The sequence below is a fragment of the Crinia signifera genome, chromosome 6, assembly GCF_055691185.1.
Source record: "Crinia signifera chromosome 6, ASM5569118v1, whole genome shotgun sequence".
Classification (NCBI taxonomy): domain Eukaryota; kingdom Metazoa; phylum Chordata; class Amphibia; order Anura; family Myobatrachidae; genus Crinia; species Crinia signifera.
The window spans coordinates 13,950,792-13,976,539 of NC_139222.1; the positions used below are offsets into that span (position 1 = coordinate 13,950,792).

At 48.3% G+C, this 25,748-nt stretch overlaps 1 protein-coding gene across 3 annotated transcripts; it reads right to left on the bottom strand.

Annotated features, from left to right (window-relative positions):
• Window positions 1–1,437: 1,437 nt before the first annotated feature.
• Window positions 1,438–25,674, bottom strand: LOC146010034 (uncharacterized). Of its 3 annotated transcripts, XM_083150860.1 has the most exons (8): window positions 25,513–25,674; window positions 24,754–24,873; window positions 21,543–21,734; window positions 11,763–11,841; window positions 8,447–8,544; window positions 8,236–8,304; window positions 8,106–8,190; window positions 1,438–3,687 (listed from the first exon to the last, which is right to left on the bottom strand). In XM_083150860.1, the coding sequence occupies exons 2-8, from the start codon at window positions 24,829–24,831 to the stop codon at window positions 2,012–2,014; spliced, it is 2,277 nt and encodes a 758-aa protein (XP_083006986.1). In that variant the 5' UTR covers window positions 24,832–24,873; window positions 25,513–25,674; the 3' UTR covers window positions 1,438–2,011. The 3 variants fall into 3 exon arrangements, with proteins under 3 accessions (XP_083006986.1, XP_083006985.1, XP_083006984.1); XM_083150859.1 differs by having other exon boundaries at window positions 1,439–3,684; window positions 8,106–8,304; XM_083150858.1 differs by having other exon boundaries at window positions 1,442–3,687; window positions 8,106–8,304; window positions 25,513–25,672.
• Window positions 25,675–25,748: the final 74 nt, after the last annotated feature.

Sequence of the window (25,748 nt, forward strand, 5' to 3'; positions counted from 1 at the left end):
ACCTGCTGGACACGTTGCACCGATGTCACGGCTGCCATTATCTTTGTATATACCCGGGGGGCTGAAGAAAGGCAGAATGGTAGTGCATTGAATTGATATTGCTTATCTTGCACTGCAAATCTCAGAAACCTCTGATGAGGTTCCCAGAAGGGTACATGTAGGTAGGTGATGTCCTTTATATCCAAGGAGTTTAGAAATTTTGCTGGCTCCAAAGCCAGCAATTACGGACTGCATGGATTCCATCTTGAATTTGTGGTAGAAATACATTTAGAGTTTTCAGGTTTAAGATGGGCCTCAGTGAGCCTGATGAACAACCAGCCAATCAACTCCTACCTGACATATTTCAAACCCAGTCTGTGACATGACAGGCACAAGCTGATTGGCTAGTTGTCTATCACTCTCCATTTTAGCCATTTCTGATCAGTTGGTCACCAGAAAGTTGTTAGACAGCCATAAGGCCGACATGCATTTAGGTCGACATGTGTCTAAGTCGACATGCAAGAAGGTTGACGTGTCTAGGTCGACAGGGTCATTAGGTCGACAGTTAAAAGGTCTTTTTTTTTTTTACCCTTATGTCCTAGTGGATGGTAGGGCATGAAATACCGCCTGTCGGCACATGTCGGGTCAAAAAACAGTGAAAAAAAAAAAAACATGTCGACCTAACCCTTGTCGATCTAAAGTCTTGTCGACCTTACTGCATGTCGACCCAATGACCATATCCCACCTTGGGGAGGAAGCGCTGTTCTGTTCCGGGCCAAGAAGCAACTGACCAGACACTGTGCTATGGCTGCTGAAAGGTGCAGGACCTTAGACAGATATTGGGACTTTGCTCCGCCCATTCCGTTTGTTGCCTCCCGGGCGTGCTGTGTACAGCGGCGCAGATGGAGGTACTGCAGCTCTGTAAACGCTGTACCAGCCTGCTGACTATGCCAGATGCCACCCAGCGCACTAGTGACCTTACTTGTCCCTGGACCACTGAAGGGTGGCGGGTCCTGGGAGCGCACCGCATGGCACAAAGCGGGTTCCTCTGTCTGCCTGTCCTCACTCACCAGCAGGAGGCCAAACCCAGGGGTCCCACTCCTCCGGGCACTTTTCTAAGACTGGAGTCTGAGAGCGGGAAAGAGGGGGAGGAGCCAGCCACACTTCAAGATTAAAGTGCCACTTTATAACCAATGTAAGGAAGACTGCAGTGCCCCCTAGTGGATAAAGGAGAAAAGCACATCATGTCTAATAACAATATAACGCCACAAATGAAAGGTCCAGATGTATGTCCAGAATTTCTCAAAATATCAGAATTTAAAGAGAAAACATAATCCCAGAACAGCTTAGATAACATTATTATTGAGATGTAAATGAGGGATCCTCTGCTACTTCTACCCAATCCATCTGGTACAAATAAGCTGAACGAGGTAACACAAGTCTGACCGGTATTGTGTCTGAATGAATCCATTGTAATAAAATAGTTTTTTTTTTTTTGGAAGCGGCGTCTAAACGGGCGAATAAGAATTGACCCCTTTAGGGATTGGAGAGCCGTTAATAGAGGAATATATTCTGTAATGTCCATCTCTGCGTAAGAAGACGATACCAGTTGCTTATTGAGCGTAATACCGGCTTGAACGACAATTTTTTTTTTTTTTTTTTGCAAATATTTTTTATTGTTATTAGATCGTTTCCAATTATAAATAAAACAAAAGATGCTACAGGTCTCCATTATAAACATAATATCACAGCTAATTCCAGCCATGGTGTAGAAATCTGTGTGTTGCAAGCAAAGAAAAAATAAAAGAATGGAAAAAGGAAAGGAAAAAAAAGGAAGCAAAACGAGAAACCATTGAGGGTCGACGTGGCTTTAGGTCAGATTAATGCTTTACTTCTATGTGAAATTTAATGGTTAACAAGATCTATCTATGTAAAACATTTCCTACACTCAGAGCATGTATATGGCCTCTTAACTATGTGAACTCTCTGATGTGCAACAAGATGTGATTTACATGAGAAGCATTTCCCACATTCAACATGTATATGGACTTTCACCCGTGTGACTTCTCTTCCGATGTTTTACAAGATTTGATTTGTCGGTAAAACATTTCCCACACTCAGAGCATGGAAATGGCTTCTCACCTGTGTGACTTCTCTGATGTGAAAGAAGATGTAACTTCTGAGAAAAACACTTGCCACACTCAGGACATGGAAAAGGTCTCTCACCTGTGTGACTTCTCTGATGTGTAACAAGATGTGATTTCTGGGTAAAATATTTCCCACACTCTGAGCATGAATATGACCTCTCACCTGTGTGACTTTTCTGATGTCTAACCAGATGTGATTGGCATGTAAAACTTTTCCTGCACTCAGAACATGCATATGGCCTTTCACCTGTGTGACTTCTCTCATGTCTATCAAGATTTGATATATATTTAAAACATTTCCCACAATCAGAGCATGGATAGGACATCTCACCTTTGTGAAAGTTCTGATGTGTAACAAGATGCGATTTCTGTGTAAAACATATCCCACTCTCAGAGTATGAAAATGGTTTCTTATCTGTGTGACATTTCTCATGTCTAGCAAGAGCTGATTTACACAGAAAACTTTTTCCACACTCAGAGCATGAAAATATCGTCTCACCTGTGTGACTTCTCTCATGTATAGCAAGATCGAATTTACGCTGAAAAGATTCCCCACAGTCTGAGCATAAAAATGCTTTCTCGCCTGTGTGAAGTCTCTGATGTGTAACAAGTTGTGATTTGTATGTAAAACATTTCTCACACTCAGAGCATGGAAATGGCTTCTCACCCGTGTGAAGTCTCTGATGTATAACAAGCTCAGATTTCAGCATAAAACATTTTCCACACTCAGAGCATGGAAATGGTTTCTCCCCTGTGTGAATTTTCTGGTGTGTATTAAGTTTTGATTTCTGCATAAAACATTTCCCACAGTCAGAGCATTGAAACGGCTTCTCACCTGTGTGATGTCTCTGATGTGTAACAAGTTGTGATTTGCATTTAAAACATTTCCCGCACTCAGAACATAGAAATGGCTTCTCACCTGTGTGACTTCTCTGATGTGAAACAAGATGTGATTTGTCTTTATAGCATTTCCCACACTCAGAGCATGGAAATGGCCTCTCACCTGTGTGACTTCTCTGATGTTTAAGAAGAATGGATATCCGTGCAAAACATTTCCCACACTCAGAACATGGAAATGGCCTCTCACCTGTGTGACTTCTATAATGTGCAACAAGATGTGATTTAACTTTAAAACATGTCCCGCACTCAGAGCATGGAAATGGCCTCTCACCTGTGTGACTTCTGATATGTATAACAAGATTTGCTCTACTTGAAAAACATTTCCCGCACTCAGAGCATGGAAATTTCCCCTCACCTGTGGGACTTCTCTGATGTGTAACAACACGTGGTTTAGATATTACACATTTCCCACGCCCAGAACAGGGACATTGTGTATCACATGTGTGATCTGCATAATGTGTAACAAAAGCTGAGGTATTAGAAGAACAGACATCACGATTAGAGGGATCAGATGATATATCAGCACTGGGAGGTACTGGATGTATATTTGGGGTACTGGGGATGTCTCCTGGAGAGTCTTGTGTGATGTCATCTTCTAGTTTAGTATCAGCAGATAAGATGCGATCTTCCTCCAGGACATCCCGGTATGTGTCTCCCCCTGCTGGAGATAATATAATTATTATTATGCCCAGGACTTTATACAGTGTAGACACATAACTCCACCCTACAGAGACTATACAGTAATTCCCATCACTCCCTGCCCCAGTGGTGCTAACACTCTGTATTCCCTGCCAGACAGCACTGCTCACCGCTACATCACCGTGTCACTATGATGTCATCATTATGTCAGCCAGTGACATTGCTGAACCACAATATCCATCCAGACTGCATCATACGTAAATACAGGAAACTTGTGGGCTGAATTACACACAACTGCGTAACTACTACACAAAGTGCCACAGGTGGATAGAGAGATAGTATCAGTCACATGGGTGTGATACAATGATAAGATGCAATGTGTGTGACCTGATGTGACACTCACAAAGGTCCCTTACATATTGTGGCATCATGTACGCACAAAAGTCATCACAGTGGGTTATATTTATAGGTGAAATTGAAAGTCGAAATAAAATAGATGAAAAGAAAAAGGATATCTAACTTACAAAACAGAGGGAGAAAGGCATTGCCGGAATAAGAAGCATGGATAGAACTTATCCCCACACTGGCAGACATAGGACGGGGAATTGTCATAATGGAACTTGACAAATATGAAAAATATATAAAAACAACTGACCCCTCAACCGATAGAAAGAAATGGGGTAGTCCAAACAACTCGATTTAAAAAAGAAAACTACAATCGTTGGTAGGAAAGAAATGCAAAAAGGGCATAACTACAGATAAAGAGGCCATATTTATTATTAACGAAGACTGGACAATTCCACTTGCTGCGTATAGCAAAGTTGAATTGATCCACCAAGAAGACCTTTAATCTGTGGTGTGGATTCAATCACAGCCAATCTGTCTCTATATTATATATAACATATGTTGGTAACAGCCATAATGAATAAATACCCTAATAAATCATGACTTAGGGATAGGGGCTCCTCTGATTTATCTAAGGATCTTCAACATTTTCTACTTGAAAGTATGCATTTAATTCTTAATATATAATTCATTTTTGTTTAAGATTGAATTGTATAAAAAAAAAAAAAAAAGTACCGCAATGGGCACAACATTTGCTACAAGTTATGCCAATCAATTTATGGGCAAATGGATATTGGAAACAAAACAGACAAAAAAACTATTTGGAGATACCCTGGTGTCCCACAGATAATATTTGTATCATTTGGAAAGGAGGGAAAGACAAATTAGAACAATTTTTTGTATTTCTTAATTCTAATCAACAAACCATTAATGTCACTTTTGAGGCAAATTATGACATGACTGAAGGCTCCCATACATTGGTGCGATATGGCCAGTTTTCATGCATTTGGAACACTTTTCTACGACGGATCGCATGACAACTGGCAAGTCGCAGGTGCTTTTTGTGCGATTGTGATGACAGGTGCACCTCGGATTGCAGTCGCAGATCTCACAGGCTGCCAATATTATTTGTCGCATCTCATTCAGCCCTAAAAGGACCGCTTACAATGTATCATATGCGAGCCTGTCCACCAGGAAGGTCCCACCCACATTGCAAGCAAAACACATGCAACCAATTGCAGAGATACATCTCACCAGTGTATGGGAGCCTTTTTCAGTTTTAGACTGAATTCTATATATATAAAAAACAGGTACCGCAATGGGAGCAAGATTCAACCCAAGTTATGCTAATCAATTTATGGGCAAATGGATATTAGAACAAAACAGACAAATAGAGATATCCAGGTGTCTCACATAGATAATATTTTTATCATTCGGAACAGAGACCAATTTGAACAATTTTTTTGTATTTTTTAATTCTAATCAACAAACCATTAATGCCACTTTTGAGGCAAATTATGACACGACTAACTTCCAAGATATCACTATTTAAATAGAGGAAGGTAAGATGATGCAGCTGGAATTCCTTGAAACCAACAGATTCAGGCACCAGCTGCCATCATTACAGCCAGATTAATGCGATCCCTAAGGTCCAAATGAAAAGGCTCACGTGTTTACCCATGAGTGTGGTATGACATCGTTGCCTTTATATACTTATTTATACTTGTTAATGTGTGAGTCAGGGTATGCTACCCTCTGTGGATGAAGGCCGTACATAATGTAAGAACTATAAAAAAAAAAAAGCATTTCCAGGCATCATATCAGGGTTGTTATTGTGCGTTAGGGTACGATACCCCCATCATCTCTGTGAATGAGAATCTAGACTAAAATCCTATGCCTATACTAGATAGTACTACAAATGCGAAATGTAATAGGGTGCCATTTTTGGTCAAAAACATCCGAATTTGCATGTTTTCCGAAAATCACACATTAAATAGGATGCAAATTGTGGTAAATATCGCACTTATTTTCACTAAATTCGTACATTTTGACATGCAAATTAAATTGCAATTCGCATTTACATGTTTTCCCATAAAAAAGTATACAATTCACAAAGGTAATAGGGTGCGATTTTTGGTAAATATTTGGTAAATAGTACCCAAAAAAAAAAAAAAATACCCCCAAAAACTTACCAAGTTCAGGCAGGCGAGTTTGAAAGAACCACGCACAGATCAGTGTGAAAAATGTGTTAAAGTTAAAATAATAAAAATTATAAAGAGGGAGAGGGATCCCCCACCCTGAGCATAACCAGCCCCGGGTTCAAAGAACCGGTCCTGGTTTTAGAAATTCAGGGGACAAAAAAACATAGGGAATCCCCACTATTTCTAAAACCAGCACCAGGCACAAGGGCCGATCCTGGTTCCCAAAATATGGTAGACAAAATGAGTAGGGGTTTTGAGTACCAGCACAGGGTCCAACCAGTCAGCAGGTTAATGCCACAGCCGGGGCTGGTAACACACAGTAACATGATGTGAGGAGGAGAGCAGGAGTATAATAGGGGCTAATGGCTCCTGATGTATGAGATACACCAGAGAGTGCAGGGAGGAGACTGGTCAGATCTCTGGGCTGGTAACACACAGTGACATGATGTGAGGGGGAGAGCAGGAGTATAATAGGGGCTGATGGCTCCTGATGTATGAGATACACCAGAGAGTGCAGGGAGGAGACTGGTCAGATCTCTGGGCTGGTAACACACAGTGACATGATGTGAGGGGGAGAGCAGGAGTATAATAAGGCTGATGGCTCCTGATGTATGAGATATTCCAGAGTGTGGGGAGGAGACTGGTCAGATCTCTAGGCTGGTACCACACAGTGACATGATGTGAGGGGGAGAGCAGGAGTATAACAAGGCTGATGGCTCCTGATGTATGAGATATACCAGAGTGTGGGGAGGAGACTGGTCAGATCTCTGGGCTGGTAACACAGTGACATGATGTGAGGGGGAGAGCAGGAGTATAATAGGGGCTGATGGCTCCTGATGTATGAGATACACCAGAGAGTGTGGGGAGGACACTGGTCAGATCTCTGGGCTGGTAACACACAGTGACATGATGTGAGGGGGAGAGCAGGAGTATAATAGGGGCTGATGGCTCCTGATGTATGATACACCAGAGAGTGTGGCGAGGAGACTGGTCAGATCTCTGGTAACACACAGTGACATGATGTGAGGGGGAGAGCAGGAGTATAACAAGGCTGATGGCTCCTGATGTATGAGATATACCAGAGTGCGGGGAGGAGACTGGTCAGATCTCTGGGCTGGTAAAACAGTGACATAATGTGAGGGGGAGAGCAGGAGTATAATAGGGGCTGATGGCTCCTGATGTATGAGATACACCAGAGAGTGCAGGGAGGAGACTGGTCAGATCTCTGGGCTGGTAACACACAGTGACATGATGTGAGGGGAGAGAGCAGGAGTATAATAGGGGCGGATGGCACCTGATGTATGAGATACACCAGAGAGTGTTGGGAGGAGACTGGTCAGATCTCTGGGCTGGTAACACGGTGACATGATGTGAGGGGAGAGCAGGAGTATAATAGGGGCTGATGGCTCCTGATGTATGAGAAACACCAGAGAGTGTTGGGAGGAGACTGGTCAGATCTCTGGGCTGGTAACACACAGTGACATGATGTGAGGGGAGAGCAGGAGCAGAATAGGGGCTGATGGCTCCTAATGTAGGAGATCCACCAGAGAGTGTTGGGAGGAGACTGGTCAGACCTCTGGGCTGGTAACACACAGTGAAATGATGTGAGGGGAGAGCAGGAGTATAATAGGGGCTGATGGCTACTGATGTGTGAGATACACCAGAGAGTGTGGGGAGGAGACTGGTCAGATATATGGGCTGGAAACACACAGTGAAATGATGTGAGGGGAGAGCAGGAGTATAGTGGGGGCTGATGGCTCCTGACTCCCCCACTGGGCAGATACATTCCCCTCATTATTCTGTACTGACAGAGGAGGGTGCGAGATATAAGGCTGCTGTAGTGACAGAACAAGGAGAATATGTGACTCTCTGCAATAAGTGAATTATTACTCACCTGCACGGATATCTGTAGAGATTTCCTCCTCCTTACTCTGCTGGTCACCCCTCATATACATCTCTTTTCCCTCTGTATCTTCTACCTTAATATCAGTCACATCCATCTCTTCTACCTCTGTATCTTCGACCTTTATATCAGTCAGATCCGTCTCTTCTACCTCTGTATCTTCTTCCTTAATATTAGTCAGATCTTCACCCTAAGTAAATAAAGGAAGTGGGGGACTTCAGTATCTGAGATTAAACAGCAAAATATCATTGTATAAGACACACACAGATACTCCACAGATCATATAGTGACAGTCACTTTGGTATATTGAGGAGACCCTAAATCCCACCTACCTGCTCCTCCTGTGGGGTACTGTGAGTCTCCTCTGTACAGTCCTGGTAATACAGAGGACAGGGACATCTCTCTGGGGTATCTCGGTTACTGGCCCCATCTGTAGGAGACACACAGTGACTAAGGACATGGTATATATGTGATTATCCTGGGAATACAGAGGACGGGGACATCTCTCTGGGGTATCTCTGTTACTGGTCCCATCTGTAGGAGACACACAGTGACTGAGGACATGGTATATATGTGATTATCCTGGGAATACAGAGGACGGGGACATCTCTCTGGGGTATCTCTGTTACTGGTCCCATCTGTAGGAGACACGCAGTGACTGAGGACATTGTATATATGTGATTATCCTGGGAATACAGAGGACGGGGACATCTCTCTGGGGTATCTCTGTTACTGGGCTCATCTGTAGGAGACACACAGTGACTGAGGACATGGTATATATGTGATTATCCTGGGAATACAGAGGACGGGGACATCTCTCTGGGGTATCTCTGTTACTGGGCCCATCTGTAGGAGACACGCAGTGACTGAGGACACTGTATATATGTGATTATCCTGGGAATACAGAGGACGGGGACATCTCTCTGGGGTATCTCTGTTACTGGGCCCATCTGTAGGAGACACACAGTGACTGAGGACATGGTATATATGTGACTATACTGGGAATACAGAGGACGGGGACATCTCTCTGGGGTATCTCTGTTACTGGCCCCATCTGTAGGAGACACGCAGTAACTGAGGACATGGTACATATGTGATTATCCTGGGAATACAGAGGACGGGGACATCTCTCTGGGGTATCTCTGTTACTGGGCCCATCTGTAGGAGACACACAGTGACTGAGGACATGGTATATATGTGATTATCCTGGGAATACAGAGGACGGGGACATCTCTCTGGGGTATTCCTGTTACTGGCCCCATCTGTAGGAGACACGCAGTGACTGAGGACATTGTATATATGTGATTATCCTGGGAATACAGAGGACGGGGACATCTCTCTGGGGTATCTCTGTTACTGGGCTCATCTGTAGGAGACACGCAGTGACTGAGGACACTGTATATATGTGATTATCCTGGGAATACAGAGGACGGGGACATCTCTCTGGGGTATCTCTGTCACTGGGCCCATCTGTAGGAGACACGCAGTGACTGAGGACATGGTATATATGTGATTATCCTGGGAATACAGAGGACAGGGACATCTCTCTGGGGTGTCTCTGTTACTGGCCCATCTGTAGGAGACACGCAGTGACTGAGGACATTGTATATATGTGATTATCCTGGGAATACAGAGGACGGGGACATCTCTCTGGGGTATCTCTGTTACTGGGCCCATCTGTAGGAGGCACGCAGTGACTGAGGACATGGTATATATGTGATTATCCTGGGAATACAGAGGACGGGGACATCTCTCTGGGGTATCTGTGTTACTGGGCCCATCTGTAGGAGACACACAGTGACTGAGGACATGGTATATGTGTGATTATCCTGGGAATACAGAGGACAGGGACATCTCTCTGGGGTATCTCTGTTACTGGCCCATCTGTAGGAGACACGCAGTGACTGAGAACATGGTATATATGTGATTATCCTGGGAATACAGAGGACGGGGACATCTCTCTGGGGTATTCCTGTTACTGGCCCCATCTGTAGGAGACACGCAGTGACTGAGGACATTGTATATATGTGATTATCCTGGGAATACAGAGGACGGGGACATCTCTCTGGGGTATTCCTGTTACTGGGCCCATCTGTAGGAGACACGCAGTGACTGAGGACATGGTATATATGTGATTATCCTGGGAATACAGAGGACGGGGACATCTCTCTGGGGTATCTCTGTTACGGGGCCCATCTGTAGGAGACACGCAGTGACTGAGGACATGGTATATATGTGATTATCCTGGGAATACAGAGGACGGGGACATCACTCTGGAGTATCTCTGTTACTGGGCCCATCTGTAGGAGACACACAGTGACTGAGGACATTGTATATATGTGATTATCCTGGGAATACAGAGGACGGGGACATCTCTCTGGGGTATCTCTGTTACTGGCCCATCTGTAGGAGACACGCAGTGACTGAGGACATGGTATATATGTGATTATCCTGGGAATACAGAGGACGGGGACATCACTCTGGAGTATCTCTGTTACTGGGCCCATCTGTAGGAGACACACAGTGACTGAGGACATGGTATATATGTGATTATCCTGGGAATACAGAGGACGGGGACATCACTCTGGAGTATCTCTGTTACTGGGCCCATCTGTAGGAGACACACAGTGACTGAGGACATGGTATATATATGGGATTATCCTGGGAATACAGAGGACAGGGACATCTCTCTGGGGTATCTCTGTTACTGGGCCCATCTGTAGGAGACACGCAGTGACTGAGGACATGGTATATATGTGATTATCCTGGGAATACAGAGGACGGGGACATCTCTCTGGGGTATCTCTGTTACTGGGCCCATCTGTAGGAGACACACAGTGACTGAGGACATGGTATATATGTGATTATCCTGGGAATACAGAGGACGGGGACATCTCTCTGGGGTATCTCTGTTACTGGACCCATCTGTAGGAGACACGCAGTGACTGAGGACATGGTATATATGTGATTATCCTGGTAATACAGAGGACAGGGACATCTCTCTGGGGTATTCCTGTTACTGGGCCCATCTGTAGGAGACACGCAGTGACTGAGGACATGGTATATATGTGATTATCCTGGGAATACAGAGGACGGGGACATCTCTCTGGGGTATCTCTGTTACTGGGCCCATCTGTAGGAGAAACGCAGTGACTGAGGACATGGTATATATGTGATTATCCTGGGAATACAGAGGACGGGGACATCTCTCTGGGGTATTCCTGTTACTGGCCCCATCTGTAGGAGACACGCAGTGACTGAGGACATTGTATATATGTGATTATCCTGGGAATACAGAGGACAGGGACATCTCTCTGGGGTATTCCTGTTACTGGCCCCATCTGTAGGAGACACGCAGTAACTGAGGACATGGTATATATGTGATTATCCTGGGAATACAGAGGACGGGGACATCTCTCTGGGGTATCTCTGTTACTGGCCCCATCTGTAGGAGACACGCAGTGACTGAGGACATGGTATATATGTGATTATCCTGGGAATACAGAGGACGGGGACATCTCTCTGGGGTATCTCTGTTACTGGGCCCATCTGTAGGAGACACACAGTGACTGAGGACATGGTATATATGTTATTATATAGGGGCCCCTCATACTTGTCCTCCCCTATATAATAAATGTCTCCTCTTACCCAGTGATGTGAGGGGCCGGTGATTCTCCATCATCACGTCCTTGTACAGACCCCTGTGTTCCTCTATATACTCCTCCTCCTGCATGGAGAGACAGACAGTGACACCTGACACACACAATGATACATACTATAGAAGAACCTCATACGTTACCCGGACCCTCTCTTAGTGTTATATTATACAATGTGAATAAGAAGAGGTGATAACTACTACCACGGTGTATACAGCCCAAATTACAGAATGCTGGAGGTATACAGGGCACTGGCCAGGTGTAAAATATAAAATACAAACTTTTATTAACAACTATTATAGAAATCCCCACAAAACAACCCATAAAATACCAATATATTAGTAATAAAACCTAAAGGAAGAAATAACACAGCACTATATGATGTCACCATATGTGGAAGCTCTGCACCTAATTCCACCACTTGGTAGTGACTAAGCTCCTCCCCTAAACCTGCACGTATGTATGTCACATGACGTATAGTCCAGTAAGGTAATAAAGGCTACAGCAATCTGTTGTCTATATATAATATAATAGTCCCGTCATTAGGTCACACTGGGTATAAGCTGCACATTATTGGCCCATGACATTATATATTCCCTGTACAATCACTTCCCCATGGGTTATGTAAGTATATAGGTATATTGCCATTATCCACATTATATATATCCTCCAGCAGACACAGGATAATACTGGAATAATAATAATTAATATACATTATCTATATGGTGCTAAAAGGAATCTGTAAGTGAGGAAAAGCACATAAGGGAAGAGGGTCCTGCCAGTGAGATTACATTGTAATTCTGAAAGGGAAGGGGAACCAGTGTAGGGCGAGTTCCGTGATTTTACTGCCCTGACCTGATCAGCTCAGTGTCAGACATGTTACACGTAAGAAAGCACTGGGACATGCAAGAACTGACAGACAAGAGACAGCTGGAGAGAAGCGTGTGGAGAGGTCGGGGGAGTAGAGGTAGGTCCGAGTGTCATCAGCATAGAGGTAAGAAGAGACAGACAAGAGACAGCCGGAGAGAAGCGTGTGGAGAGGTCGGGGGAGTAGAGGTAGATCCGAGTGTCATCAGCATAGAGGTAAGAAGCGACAGACAGGAGACAGCCGGAGAGAAGCGTGTGCAGAGGTCGGGGGAGTAGAGGTAGATCCGAGTGTCATCAGCATAGAGGTAAGAAGAGACAGACAAGAGACAGCCGGAGAGAAGCGTGTGGAGAGGTCGGGGGAGTAGAGGTAGATCCGAGTGTCATCAGCATAGAGGTAAGAAGCGACAGACAAGAGACAGCCAGAGAGAAGCGTGTGGAGAGGTCAGGGGAGTAGCGGTAGATCCGAGTGTCATCAGCATAGAGGTAAGAAGCGACAGACAGGAGACAGCCGGAGAGAAGCGTGTGCAGAGGTCGGGGGAGTAGAGGTAGATCCGAGTGTCATCAGCATAGAGGTAAGAAGAGACAGACAAGAGACAGCTGGAGAGAAGCGTGTGGAAAGGTCAGTGGAGTAGCGGTAGATCCGAGTGTCATCAGCATAGAGGTAAGAAGCGACAGACAAGAGACAGCTGGAGAGAAGCGTGTGGAGAGGTCGGGGGAGTAGAGGTAGATCCGAGCGTCATCAGCATAGAGGTAAGAAGCGACAGACAAGAGACAGCTGGAGAGAAGCGTGTGGAGAGGTCGGGGGAGTAGAGGTAGATCCGAGCGTCATCAGCATAGAGGTAAGAAGCGACAGACAAGAGACAGCTGGAGAGAAGCGTGTGGAGAGTTCGGGGGAGTAGAGGTAGATCCGAGCGTCATCAGCATAGAGGTAAGAAGCGACAGACAAGAGACAGCCAGAGAGAAGCGTGTGGAGAGGTCAGGGGAGTAGCGGTAGATCCGAGTGTCATCAGCATAGAGGTAAGAAGCGACAGACAGGAGACAGCCGGAGAGAAGCGTGTGCAGAGGTCGGGGGAGTAGAGGTAGATCCGAGCGTCATCAGCATAGAGGTAAGAAGAGACAGACAAGAGACAGCTGGAGAGAAGCGTGTGGAAAGGTCAGTGGAGTAGCGGTAGATCCGAGCGTCATCAGCATAGAGGTAAGAAGCGACAGACAAGAGACAGCTGGAGAGAAGCGTGTGGAGAGGTCGGGGGAGTAGAGGTAGATCCGAGCGTCATCAGCATAGAGGTAAGAAGCGACAGACAAGAGACAGCTGGAGAGAAGCGTGTGGAGAGGTCGGGGGAGTAGAGGTAGATCCGAGCGTCATCAGCATAGAGGTAAGAAGCGACAGACAAGAGACAGCTGGAGAGAAGCGTGTGGAGAGTTCGGGGGAGTAGAGGTAGATCCGAGCGTCATCAGCATAGAGGTAAGAAGCGACAGACAAGAGACAGCTGGAGAGAAGCGTGTGGAGAGGTCAGGGGAGTAGAGGTAGATCCGAGTGTCATCAGCATAGAGGTAAGAAGCGACAGACAGGAGACAGCTGGAGAGAAGCGTGTGGAGAGGTCGGGGGAGTAGAGGTAGATCCGAGTGTCATCAGCATAGAGGTAAGAAGAGACAGACAAGAGACAGCTGGAGAGAAGCGTGTGGAGAGGTCGGGGGAGTAGAGGTAGATCCGAGTGTCATCAGCATAGAGGTAAGAAGAGACAGACAAGAGACAGCTGGAGAGAAGCGTGTGGAGAGGTCGGGGGGAGTAGAGGTAGATCCGAGTGTCATCAGAATAGAGGTAAGAAGAGACAGACAAGAGACAGCCGGAGAGAAGCGTGTGGAGAGGTCGGGGGAGTAGAGGTAGATCAGAGTGTCATCAGCATAGAGGTAAGAAGCGACAGACAAGAGACAGCCGGAGAGAAGCGTGTGCAGAGGTCGGGGGAGTAGAGGTAGATCCGAGTGTCATCAGCATAGAGGTAAGAAGCGACAGACAGGAGACAGCCGGAGAGAAGCGTGTGGAGAGGTCGGGGGAGTAGAGGTAGATCCGAGTGTCATCAGCATAGAGGTAAGAAGCGACAGACAAGAGACAGCCGGAGAGAAGCGTGTGGAGAGGTCGGGGGAGTAGAGGTAGATCCGAGTGTCATCAGCATAGAGGTAAGAAGCGACAGACAGGAGACAGCCGGAGAGAAGCGTGTGGAGAGGTCAGGGGAGTAGAGGTAGATCCGAGTGTCATCAGCATAGAGGTAAGAAGAGACAGACAAGAGACAGCCGGAGAGAAGCGTGTGGAGAGGTCGGGGGAGTAGAGGTAGATCCGAGTGTCATCAGCATAGAGGTAAGAAGAGACAGACAAGAGACAGCCGGAGAGAAGCGTGTGGAGAGGTCGGGGGAGTAGAGGTAGATCCGAGTGTCATCAGCATAGAGGTAAGAAGAGACAGACAAGAGACAGCCGGAGAGAAGCGTGTGGAGAGGTCGGGGGAGTAGAGGTAGATCCGAGTGTCATCAGCATAGAGGTAAGAAGCGACAGACAAGAGACAGCCGGAGAGAAGCGTGTAGAGAGGTCGGGGGAGTAGAGGTAGATCCGAGTGTCATCAGCATAGAGGTAAGAAGCGACAGACAAGAGACAGCCGGAGAGAAGCGTGTGGAGAGGTCGGGGGAGTAGAGGTAGATCCGAGTGTCATCAGCATAGAGGTAAGAAGAGACAGACAAGAGACAGCTGGAGAGAAGCGTGTGGAGAGGTCGGGGGAGTAGAGGTAGATCAGAGTGTCATCAGCATAGAGGTAAGAAGCGACAGACAAGAGACAGCTGGAGAGAAGCGTGTGGAGAGGTCGGGGGAGTAGAGGTAGATCCGAGTGTCATCAGCATAGAGGTAAGAAGAGACAGACAGGAGACAGCTGGAGAGAAGCGTGTGGAGAGGTCAGGGGAGTAGAGGTAGATCCGAGTGTCATCAGCATAGAGGTAAGAAGCGACAGACTGGAGACAGCTGGAGAGAAGCGTGTGGAGAGGTCAGGGGAGAAGCGGTAGATCCGAGTGTCATCAGCATAGAGGTAAGAAGCGGCAGACAAGAGACAGCCGGAGAGAAGCGTGTGGAGAGGGCGGGGGAGTAGAGGTAGATCCGAGTGTCATCAGCATAGAGGTAAGAAGCGACAGACAAGAGACAGCCGGAGAGAAGCGTGTGGAGAGGTCAGGGGAGTAGAGGTAGATCCGAGTGTCATCAGCATAGAGGTAAGAAGAGACAGACAAGAGACAGCCGGAGAGAAGCGTGTGGAGAGGTCAGGGGAGTAGAGGTAGATCCGAGTGTCATCAGCATAGAGGTAAGAAGAGACAGACAAGAGACAGCTGGAGAGAAGCGTGTGGAGAGGTCGGGGGAGTAGAGGTAGATCCGAGTGTCATCAGCATAGAGGTAAGAAGAGACAGACAAGAGACAGCTGGAGAGAAGCGTGTGGAGAGGTCGGGGGAGTAGAGGTAGATCCGAGTGTCATCAGCATAGAGGTAAGAAGAGACAGACAGGAGACAGCTGGAGAGAAGCGTGTGGAGAGGTCAGGGGAGTAGAGGTAGATCCGAGTGTCATCAGCATAGAGGTAAGAAGAGACAGACAGGAGACAGCCGGAGAGAAGCGTGTGGAGAGGTCAGGGAAGTAGAGGTAGATCCGAGTGTCATCAGCATAGAGGTAAGAAGCGACAGACAAGAGACAGCCGGAGAGAAGCGTGTGGAGAGGTCGGGGGAGTAGAGGTAGGTCCGAGTGTCATCAGCATAGAGGTAAGAAGAGACAGACAAGAGACAGCCGGAGAGAAGCGTGTGGAGAGGTCAGGGGAGTAGCGGTAGATCCGAGTGTCATCAGCATAGAGGTAAGAAGCGACAGACAGGAGACAGCCGGAGAGAAGCGTGTGGAGAGGTCGGGGGAGTAGAGGTAGATCCGAGTGTCATCAGCATAGAGGTAAGAAGCGACAGACAGGAGACAGCCGGAGAGAAGCGTGTGGAGAGGTCGGGGGAGTAGAGGTAGATCCGAGTGTCATCAGCATAGAGGTAAGAAGCGACAGACAGGAGACAGCCGGAGAGAAGCGTGTGGAGAGGTCGGGGGAGTAGAGGTAGATCCGAGTGTCATCAGCATAGAGGTAAGAAGAGACAGACAAGAGACAGCCGGAGAGAAGCGTGTGGAGAGGTCAGGGGAGTAGAGGTAGATCAGAGTGTCATCAGCATAGAGGTAAGAAGCGACAGACAGGAGACAGTCGGAGAGAAGCGTGTGGAGAGGTCGGGGGAGTAGAGGTAGATCAGAGTGTCATCAGCATAGAGGTAAGAAGAGACAGACAAGAGACAGCTGGAGAGAAGCGTGTGGAGAGGTCAGGGGAGTAGAGGTAGATCAGAGTGTCATCAGCATAGAGGTAAGAAGAGACAGACAAGAGACAGCTGGAGAGAAGCGTGTGGAGAGGTCAGGGGAGTAGAGGTAGATCAGAGTGTCATCAGCATAGAGGTAAGAAGCGACAGACAAGAGACAGCTGGAGAGAAGCGTGTGGAGAGGTCGGGGGAGTAGAGGTAGATCCGAGTGTCATCAGCATAGAGGTAAGAAGAGACAGACAAGAGACAGCTGGAGAGAAGCGTGTGGAGAGGTCGGGGGGAGTAGAGGTAGATCCGAGTGTCATCAGAATAGAGGTAAGAAGCGACAGACAAGAGACAGCTGGAGAGAAGCGTGTGGAGAGGTCGGGGGAGTAGCGGTAGATCCGAGTGTCATCAGCATAGAGGTAAGAAGAGACAGACTGGAGACAGCTGGAGAGAAGCATGTGGAGAGGTCAGGGGAGTAGAGGTAGATCCGAGTGTTATCAGCATAGAGGTAAGAAGAGACAGACAAGAGACAGCTGGAGAGAAGCGTGTGGAGAGGTCGGGGGAGTAGAGGTAGATCCGAGTGTCATCAGCATAGAGGTAAGAAGAGACAGACAAGAGACAGCTGGAGAGAAGCGTGTGGAGAGGTCAGGGGAGTAGAGGTAGATCAGAGTGTCATCAGCATAGAGGTAAGAAGCGACAGACAAGAGACAGCTGGAGAGAAGCGTGTGGAGAGGTCGGGGGAGTAGAGGTAGATCCGAGTGTCATCAGCATAGAGGTAAGAAGAGACAGACAAGAGACAGCTGGAGAGAAGCGTGTGGAGAGGTCGGGGGGAGTAGAGGTAGATCCGAGTGTCATCAGAATAGAGGTAAGAAGAGACAGACAGGAGACAGCTGGAGAGAAGCGTGTGGAGAGGTCAGGGGAGTAGAGGTAGATCAGAGTGTCATCAGCATAGAGGTAAGAAGCGACAGACAAGAGACAGCTGGAGAGAAGCGTGTGGAGAGGTCGGGGGAGTAGCGGTAGATCCGAGTGTCATCAGCATAGAGGTAAGAAGCGACAGACTGGAGACAGCTGGAGAGAAGCATGTGGAGAGGTCAGGGGAGTAGAGGTAGATCCGAGTGTCATCAGCATAGAGGTAAGAAGAGACAGACAAGAGACAGCTGGAGAGAAGCGTGTGGAGAGGTCGGGGGAGTAGAGGTAGATCCGAGTGTCATCAGCATAGAGGTAAGAAGCGACAGACAGGAGACAGCTGGAGAGAAGCGTGTGGAGAGGTCAGGGGAGTAGAGGTAGATCCGAGTGTCATCAGCATAGAGGTAAGAAGCGACAGACAAGAGACAGCTGGAGAGAAGCGTGTGGAGAGGTCGGGGGAGTAGAGGTAGATCCGAGTGTCATCAGAATAGAGGTAAGAAGAGACAGACAAGAGACAGCTGGAGAGAAGCGTGTGGAGAGGTCGGGGGAGTAGAGGTAGATCAGAGTGTCATCAGCATAGAGGTAAGAAGCGACAGACAAGAGACAGCTGGAGAGAAGCGTGTGCAGAGGTCGGGGGAGTAGAGGTAGATCCGAGTGTCATCAGCATAGAGGTAAGAAGCGACAGACAGGAGACAGCTGGAGAGAAGCGTGTGGAGAGGTCAGGGGAGTAGAGGTAGATCCGAGTGTCATCAGCATAGAGGTAAGAAGCGACAGACAAGAGACAGCTGGAGAGAAGCGTGTGGAGAGGTCGGGGGAGTAGAGGTAGATCCGAGTGTCATCAGCATAGAGGTAAGAAGCGACAGACAAGAGACAGCTGGAGAGAAGCGTGTGGAGAGGTCGGGGGGAGTAGAGGTAGATCCGAGTGTCATCAGAATAGAGGTAAGAAGAGACAGACAAGAGACAGCTGGAGAGAAGCGTGTGGAGAGGTCGGGGGAGTAGAGGTAGATCAGAGTGTCATCAGCATAGAGGTAAGAAGCGACAGACAAGAGACAGCTGGAGAGAAGCGTGTGCAGAGGTCGGGGGAGTAGAGGTAGATCCGAGTGTCATCAGCATAGAGGTAAGAAGCGACAGACAGGAGACAGCCGGAGAGAAGCGTGTGGAGAGGTCGGGGGAGTAGAGGTAGATCCGAGTGTCATCAGCATAGAGGTAAGAAGCGACAGACAAGAGACAGCTGGAGAGAAGCGTGTGGAGAGGTCAGGGGAGTAGAGGTAGGTCCGAGTGTCATCAGCATAGAGGTAAGAAGCGACAGACAAGAGACAGCTGGAGAGAAGTGTCTGGAGAGGTCAGGGGAGTAGAGGTAGGTCCGAGTGTCATCAGCATAGAGGTAAGAAGCGACACGCGGGCATGTACTGAGGCTCCAGCAAAAGAAATTCTGTACTGAATTAAGAAGAGGATTCTTGTCCATTAGAGCAGTAACATTCTGGAACTCATTGCCGGTGGGGTGGTTACAGCAACTACTGCTAATGAATTTAGATAGTACAGAGATAGCAAAGATTGTATAGCAGTCTTAATCTTAACTTATGCTGTGTACACACGGTGAGATTCCCTTGCTATTCGACTTTATTGAAGTGCGATACAATCTTTGCTATCTCTGTACTACTTACATACAATTCATACAATCTACATTAGATGTGCACTATACAGTATAGTCATTGCTGCCCTGTCTATCTGGGTGTCAGTTTGTGCTGTCACGGGAGCACGCAACGGGAGCGCAAAGTAAAAACCCTGTGTGATCTGCATGCGATACTGACTATATGGTCAAAATCTCATGCTGGATTGTACGGTGTGTACACAGCATTACTCAAGTCAGTAGTTACAAGTTAGATTGGTTGAATTCGATGGACGAACGTCTTCTTTCAGCCTTAATTACAATGTTACAGATAAAGGCTATGGGGGAGGGGGTATTCAATCCTGGGTCACGGCTGTCGGTAATGTCCCATTCCCAGCAGTCACCTCTCCTGTCACATCCCCCGGTGTTACTGTATAACGTCCCATTCCCAGCAGTCACCTCTCCGGTCACATCCCTGGTGTTACTGTATAACGTCCCATTCCCAGCTGTCACCTCTCCGGTCACATCCCCCGGTGTTACTGTATAACGTCCCATTCCCAGCTGTCACCTCTCCGGTCACATCCCCCGGTGTTACTGTATAACGTCCCATTCCCAGCAGTCACCTCTCCGGTCACATCCCCCGGTGTTACTGTATAACGTCCCATTCCCAGCTGTCACCTCTCCGGTCACATCCCCCGGTGTTACTGTATAACATCTCATTCCCAGCAGTCACCTCTCCGGTCACATCCCCCGGTGTTACTGTAGAACGTCCCATTCCCAGCAGTCACCTCTCCGGTCACATCCCCCGGTGTTACTGTATAACGTCCCATTCCCAGCAGTCACCTCTCCGGTCACATCCCCCGGTGTTACTGTAGAACGTCCCATTCCCAGCAGTCACCTCTCCGGTCACATCCCCCAGTGTTACTGTATAACGTCCCATTCCCAGCAGTCACCTCTCCGGTCACATCCCCCGGTGTTACTGTATAACGTCCCATTCCCAGCAGTCACCTCTCCGGTCACATCCCCCGGTGTTACTGTATAACGTCCCATTCCCAGCAGTCACCTCTCCGGTCACATCCCCGGTGTTACTGTATAACGTCCCATTCCCAGCTGTCACCTCTCCGGTCACATCCCCCGGTGTTACTGTATAACGTCCCATTCCCAGCAGTCACCTCTCCGGTCACATCCCCCGGTGTTACTGTAGAACGTCCCATTCCCAGCAGTCACCTCTCCGGTCACATCCCCCAGTGTTACTGTATAACGTCCCATTCCCAGCAGTCACCTCTCCGGTCACATCCCCCGGTGTTACTGTATAACGTCCCATTCCCAGCAGTCACCTCTCCGGTCACATCCCCCGGTGTTACTGTATAACGTCCCATTCCCAGCAGTCACCTCTCCGGTTACATCCCCCAGTGTTACTGTATAATGTCCCATTCCCAGCAGTCACCTCTCCGGTCACATCCCCCAGTGTTACTGTATAACGCCCCATTCCCAGAAGTCACCTCTCCGGTCACATCCCCCGGTGTTACTGTATAACGTCCCATTCCCAGCAGTCACCTCTCCGGTCACATCCACCGTTGTTACTGTATAACGCCCCATTCCCAGCAGTCACCTCTCCGGTCACATCCCCCGGTGTTACTGTATAACGCCCCATTCCCAGCAGTCACCTCTCCGGTCACATCCCCCGGTGTTACTGTATAATGTCCCATTCCCAGCAGTCACCTCTCCGGTCACATCCTCCGGTGTTACTGCATAATGTCCCATTCCCAGCAGTCACCTCTCCGGTCACATCCCCCGGTGTTACTGTATAACGTCCCATTCCCAGCAGTCACCTCTCCGGTCACATCCCCCGGTGTTACTGTATAACGTCCCATTCCCAGCAGTCATCTCTCCGGTCACATCCCCCAGTGTTACTGTATAACGTCCCATTCCAAGCAGTCACCTCTCCGGTCACATCCCCCGGTTTTACTGTATAACGTCCCATTCCCAGCAGTCACCTCTCCGGTCACACACCCCGGTGTTACTGTATAATGTCCCATTCCCAGCAGTCACCTCTGCAGTCAGCAGCTGTATGATCCTGTTGGTGAGCTCCAGGATCTTCTGGTCATTGTCTCTCTCGTGGATCAGTGAGTGAGGTGGAGGCTCCGTGATTGTGCTCTGGGTCCTGCTCCATCCTCCTGGCACCCGGGGACGGCTGGTGGGGGTCACATGATCACTGGATGTCTTCTTCACTACTGTGTAATCCTGTGTAATGAGAGACCTTAATAAAGATCAAAATGTAAACTACATTATACAAGTACAATATACAAGGAGGGTCTTTATTACATATATAATCTGTATTCTATCTGTAACTGCTTCAAGTGCATAGTATACAGGCACCGTCACATAGTTATTAACATTTATTTTAGAGTTAGGAAATATAGTACTGGGAGCAATGTCATATATCCCTTGTGTAAATGAGTTGACAAGTTCCATCAGAAATATAGGGTGTGCCCAAATGAGAAGGAGACGTTGTATCTAAATCGCAGTGGGTCAATGTGTTTGCCGGTAGATGGCGTGGTGGGTTCCCAGTTGCACATGTGCAATGAGTGGCTACTCCTCCGTTTCTTCATTCCTGGACAGGTGTTTGGTGCGGTCGGATACATGGCGGCTTCCTTACGTAAGCTGTGACGGAACAAGGCCACGCCAGCGTTCTGCTACGTATTTTTCTCCCGCCTCTTTCTGCGGTTCAGCAAGAGAATTGCAAAATGCCGGCGATAACGGGATATTATCACTGACTGTAATCACATCGGAGCCGTATTCCTCAGACTGCTGTATACAGGAGACATCACAGGACTGTACGTCGGACAATGATATGATGTTATGGGAGATAATCCCTCCTGTTATGTAAATGATTGTGTCTTTCCCAATATAGCACAAGACCTGTGATCTCATGGGAGCCGTGCCTCTCACACTAATGGAGAGAAGGGTAAACCTGTAATTATGGTATTTTATTCTGTGTAGTGATTAATGTATTTTTTAGTCCGTCTGTCCCCTGTATCCATCACGCTTATGTGACTATTCCCGTGTGTGTGTGTGTGTGTGTGTGTGTGTATTCCCAGGACTTCAGTCACATGGCATCACCCTGTATAATATATGCTGTTATCCTTATATGGTCATGCATGAAGTATCCAGGGCAAAGAATAGCATCCAACCAAAAGGCAATCTCCACAGGGGGTGATCAGGACAAAACCCAATTACCCTGTCGCTGTTCCTTCTATTCGCACTTCTTTGTGCCTCCCTGAACTCTAACAGACATTGCGTAGCCTGACACAGCAGGTGGGCAAGAGGAGAGTGACAGCTGAGGGAGGGGGGAAGGGGAGGCCTGATGCCTGAACCCACCAATCAGGAAACTGGGGAACTCCCCTAATGGTGCTGGTACTGTGGGAATTTGGAAGGTCCTAAAAATCCCTTGCGCAGGTCAGCTCAGCTGTGGAGTCTCTAACCTGTGCTAAGAGTAATACTCTGCCTAGGGATCTTGTGGAGTTCAAGAAACCTTGCGAGTTGCCAGGCGGCTGCCAGGGACCAAGCCTGTCCATCTGATGCTGTAGATGGGCACACAGCCAGACGTATTGCCCCACCAGAGCTATCACAAGTATTCCCTGAGGGGCTATTGACTGGCTAGGAACAGGGGTCATTTTGCGCAGCTGCATGACCCCGGGATCCTGACAAAAGCGCTATGAGGCAGGTCGCGAAAGCATCAAAGACTTGCCACGGCCCGGGCCGGCGCACATAGTCACCAACCCTGCCACACTTTTAGCTTCCCATGTGACTCCCATATCTTCGGCCCCTTAAAAAAAAAAGTAACTGAAAGGTCAGCGGTTCATCTGTGACACGGACATCATGGAAAACTGGATTCGTCAGCATTCCGGGAGTGTCTACACTGAAGCCATCGCTCCCTTCCTACACGCTGGGATCAGTGCATCAGGGGCAATTATGTGTGGTTATAATGTGACACATGAACTGTAATTATACATTTTTTCATTAAAATTCTCTTTACATACAATCAGAGTCTCCTATTTATTTGGAGACAATCACAGGAGACATATCAGATACCCAAACCCTTCTATTCTGTAATCGGTTCCCTTATAATAATATAACGGATGTCACTGACGCTCCCAGACCCCCTCACCTCCCCGGTCAGGTCCCTGTGTCAGTAATAGAGATAAGAGTGATGTCACTGTGACGCTCCCAAACCCCCTCACCTCCCCGGTCAGGTCCCTGTGTCAGTAATAGAGATAAGAGTGATGTCACTGTGACGCTCCCAGACCCCCTCACCTCCCCGGTCAGCTCCCTGTGTCAGTAATAGAGATAAGAGTGATGTCACTGTGACGCTCCCAGACCCCCTCACCTCCCCGGTCAGCTCCCTGTGTCAGTAATAGAGATAAGAGTAATGTCACTGTGACGCTCCCAGACCCCCTCACCTCCCCAGTCAGGTCCCTGTGTCAGTAATAGAGATAAGAGTGACGTCACTGTGACGCTCCCAGACCGCTCACCTCCCCGGTCAGGTCCCCGTGTCAGTAACAGAGATAAGAGTGATGTCACTGTGATGCTCCCAGACACCCTCACCTCCCCGGTCAGGTCCCCGTGTCAGTAACAGAGATAAGAGTGATGTCACTGTGACGCTCCCAGACCCCCTCACCTCCCCGGTCAGGTCCCTGTGTCAGTAATAGAGATAAGAGTGACGTCACTGTGACGCTCCCAGACCCCCTCACCTCCCCAGTCAGGTCCCTGTGTCAGTAATAGAGATAAGAGTGATGTCACTGTGACGCTCCCAGACCCCCTCACCTCCCCGGTCAGGTCCCTGTGTCAGTAACAGAGATAAGAGTGATGTCACTGTAACGCTCCCAGACCCCCTCACCTCCCCAGTCAGGTCCCTGTGTCAGTAATAGAGATAAGAGTGATGTCACTGTGATGCTCCCAGACCCCCTCACCTCCCCGGTCAGGTCCCTGTGTCAGTAATAGAGATGAGTGATGTCACTGTGACGCTCCCAGACCCCCTCACCTCCCCGGTCAGGTCCCAGTGTCAGTAATAGAGATAAGTGTGACGTCACTGTGACGCTCCCAGACCCCCTCACCTCCCCGGTCAGGTCCCTGTGTTAGTAATAGAGATAAGAGTGACGTCACTGTGACGCTCCCAGACCCCCTCACCTCCCCGGTCAGGTCCCTGTGTCAGTAATACAGATAAGAGTGATGGCACTGTGATGCTCTCAGACCCCCTCACCTCCCCAGTCAGCAGGTGAATGATCTCCAGTGTCAGACTTATTATCCTCTCTGTCACGTGACTCCTGTACTTCTCCATCCTGGAATTATTGTAGACTCTGGTTGAACTCAGCTCATCTGTCTAGAAATAAGAAGAACATAATAAACATCCCAGAGTACACTTGGCGGTGCTGTCCCATGCAATCCCTCCCGGTAATCAGCTGCTGCTAAATCGCCCCACCAGCTCAGGGCTAGTGTTGTCCTATCCCCACTGCGGGGACAATGCTAGCCCTGCTGCTGGCTCCGGGCTGTGCAAGAGATCGCACGATAACAGCCAGATATCGCACATGCCCATTACAGCCGGCCGGGGGGAGAGAGAGACTTTTTAGTACAATGCGCACGCTGGGCACAGTGGCTCCCCTTATCGGCGTGCGGGGGGAGGGTAATACACGAGGCAGTAATGGGTGCCCGCTTTTTCACGCTATGCAGGAGAAGTGGGACACGTTATTTAACAAGCGTTGGGGCAGATTAATGCATCTTCCCCAATATCACTACACACAGGTCACCCCAATTACACACTGTAAGTACTATGTTAGAAAGTAAGACCTGCACCTTGTCACCACCCCCCTGCAGTTCATGGCAGCACTCAGCTCCACTGTATCCAAACAGCTGGACACCATAGTCCCCTCCACCAGCTGCATGTTACCAGGGGATAATAATAACAATCATAGTAGCCCAAAGGCTGCTCCTCCTGCATAGTAATAGCAATAAACCTCATTACCTGCTGTCAGGCACAGCGTCACCTCCACCCCGCTTCCACCGACTCTGCCGTGACCCGGATGTAGACAGTTCTGGTCCTTGGAACACACAGGGCGGAAGTCGGGTGGAACGCACAGGGAGGAAATTAGGTTGCAAACTGTGGAATTCGCGTGGAACGCAAAGAGCGGAAGTGGTGTGGATTGGAACGCACAGGACTGATGTTGGGCGGAATCGACAATCATTTTGGTTGTTTCTAGA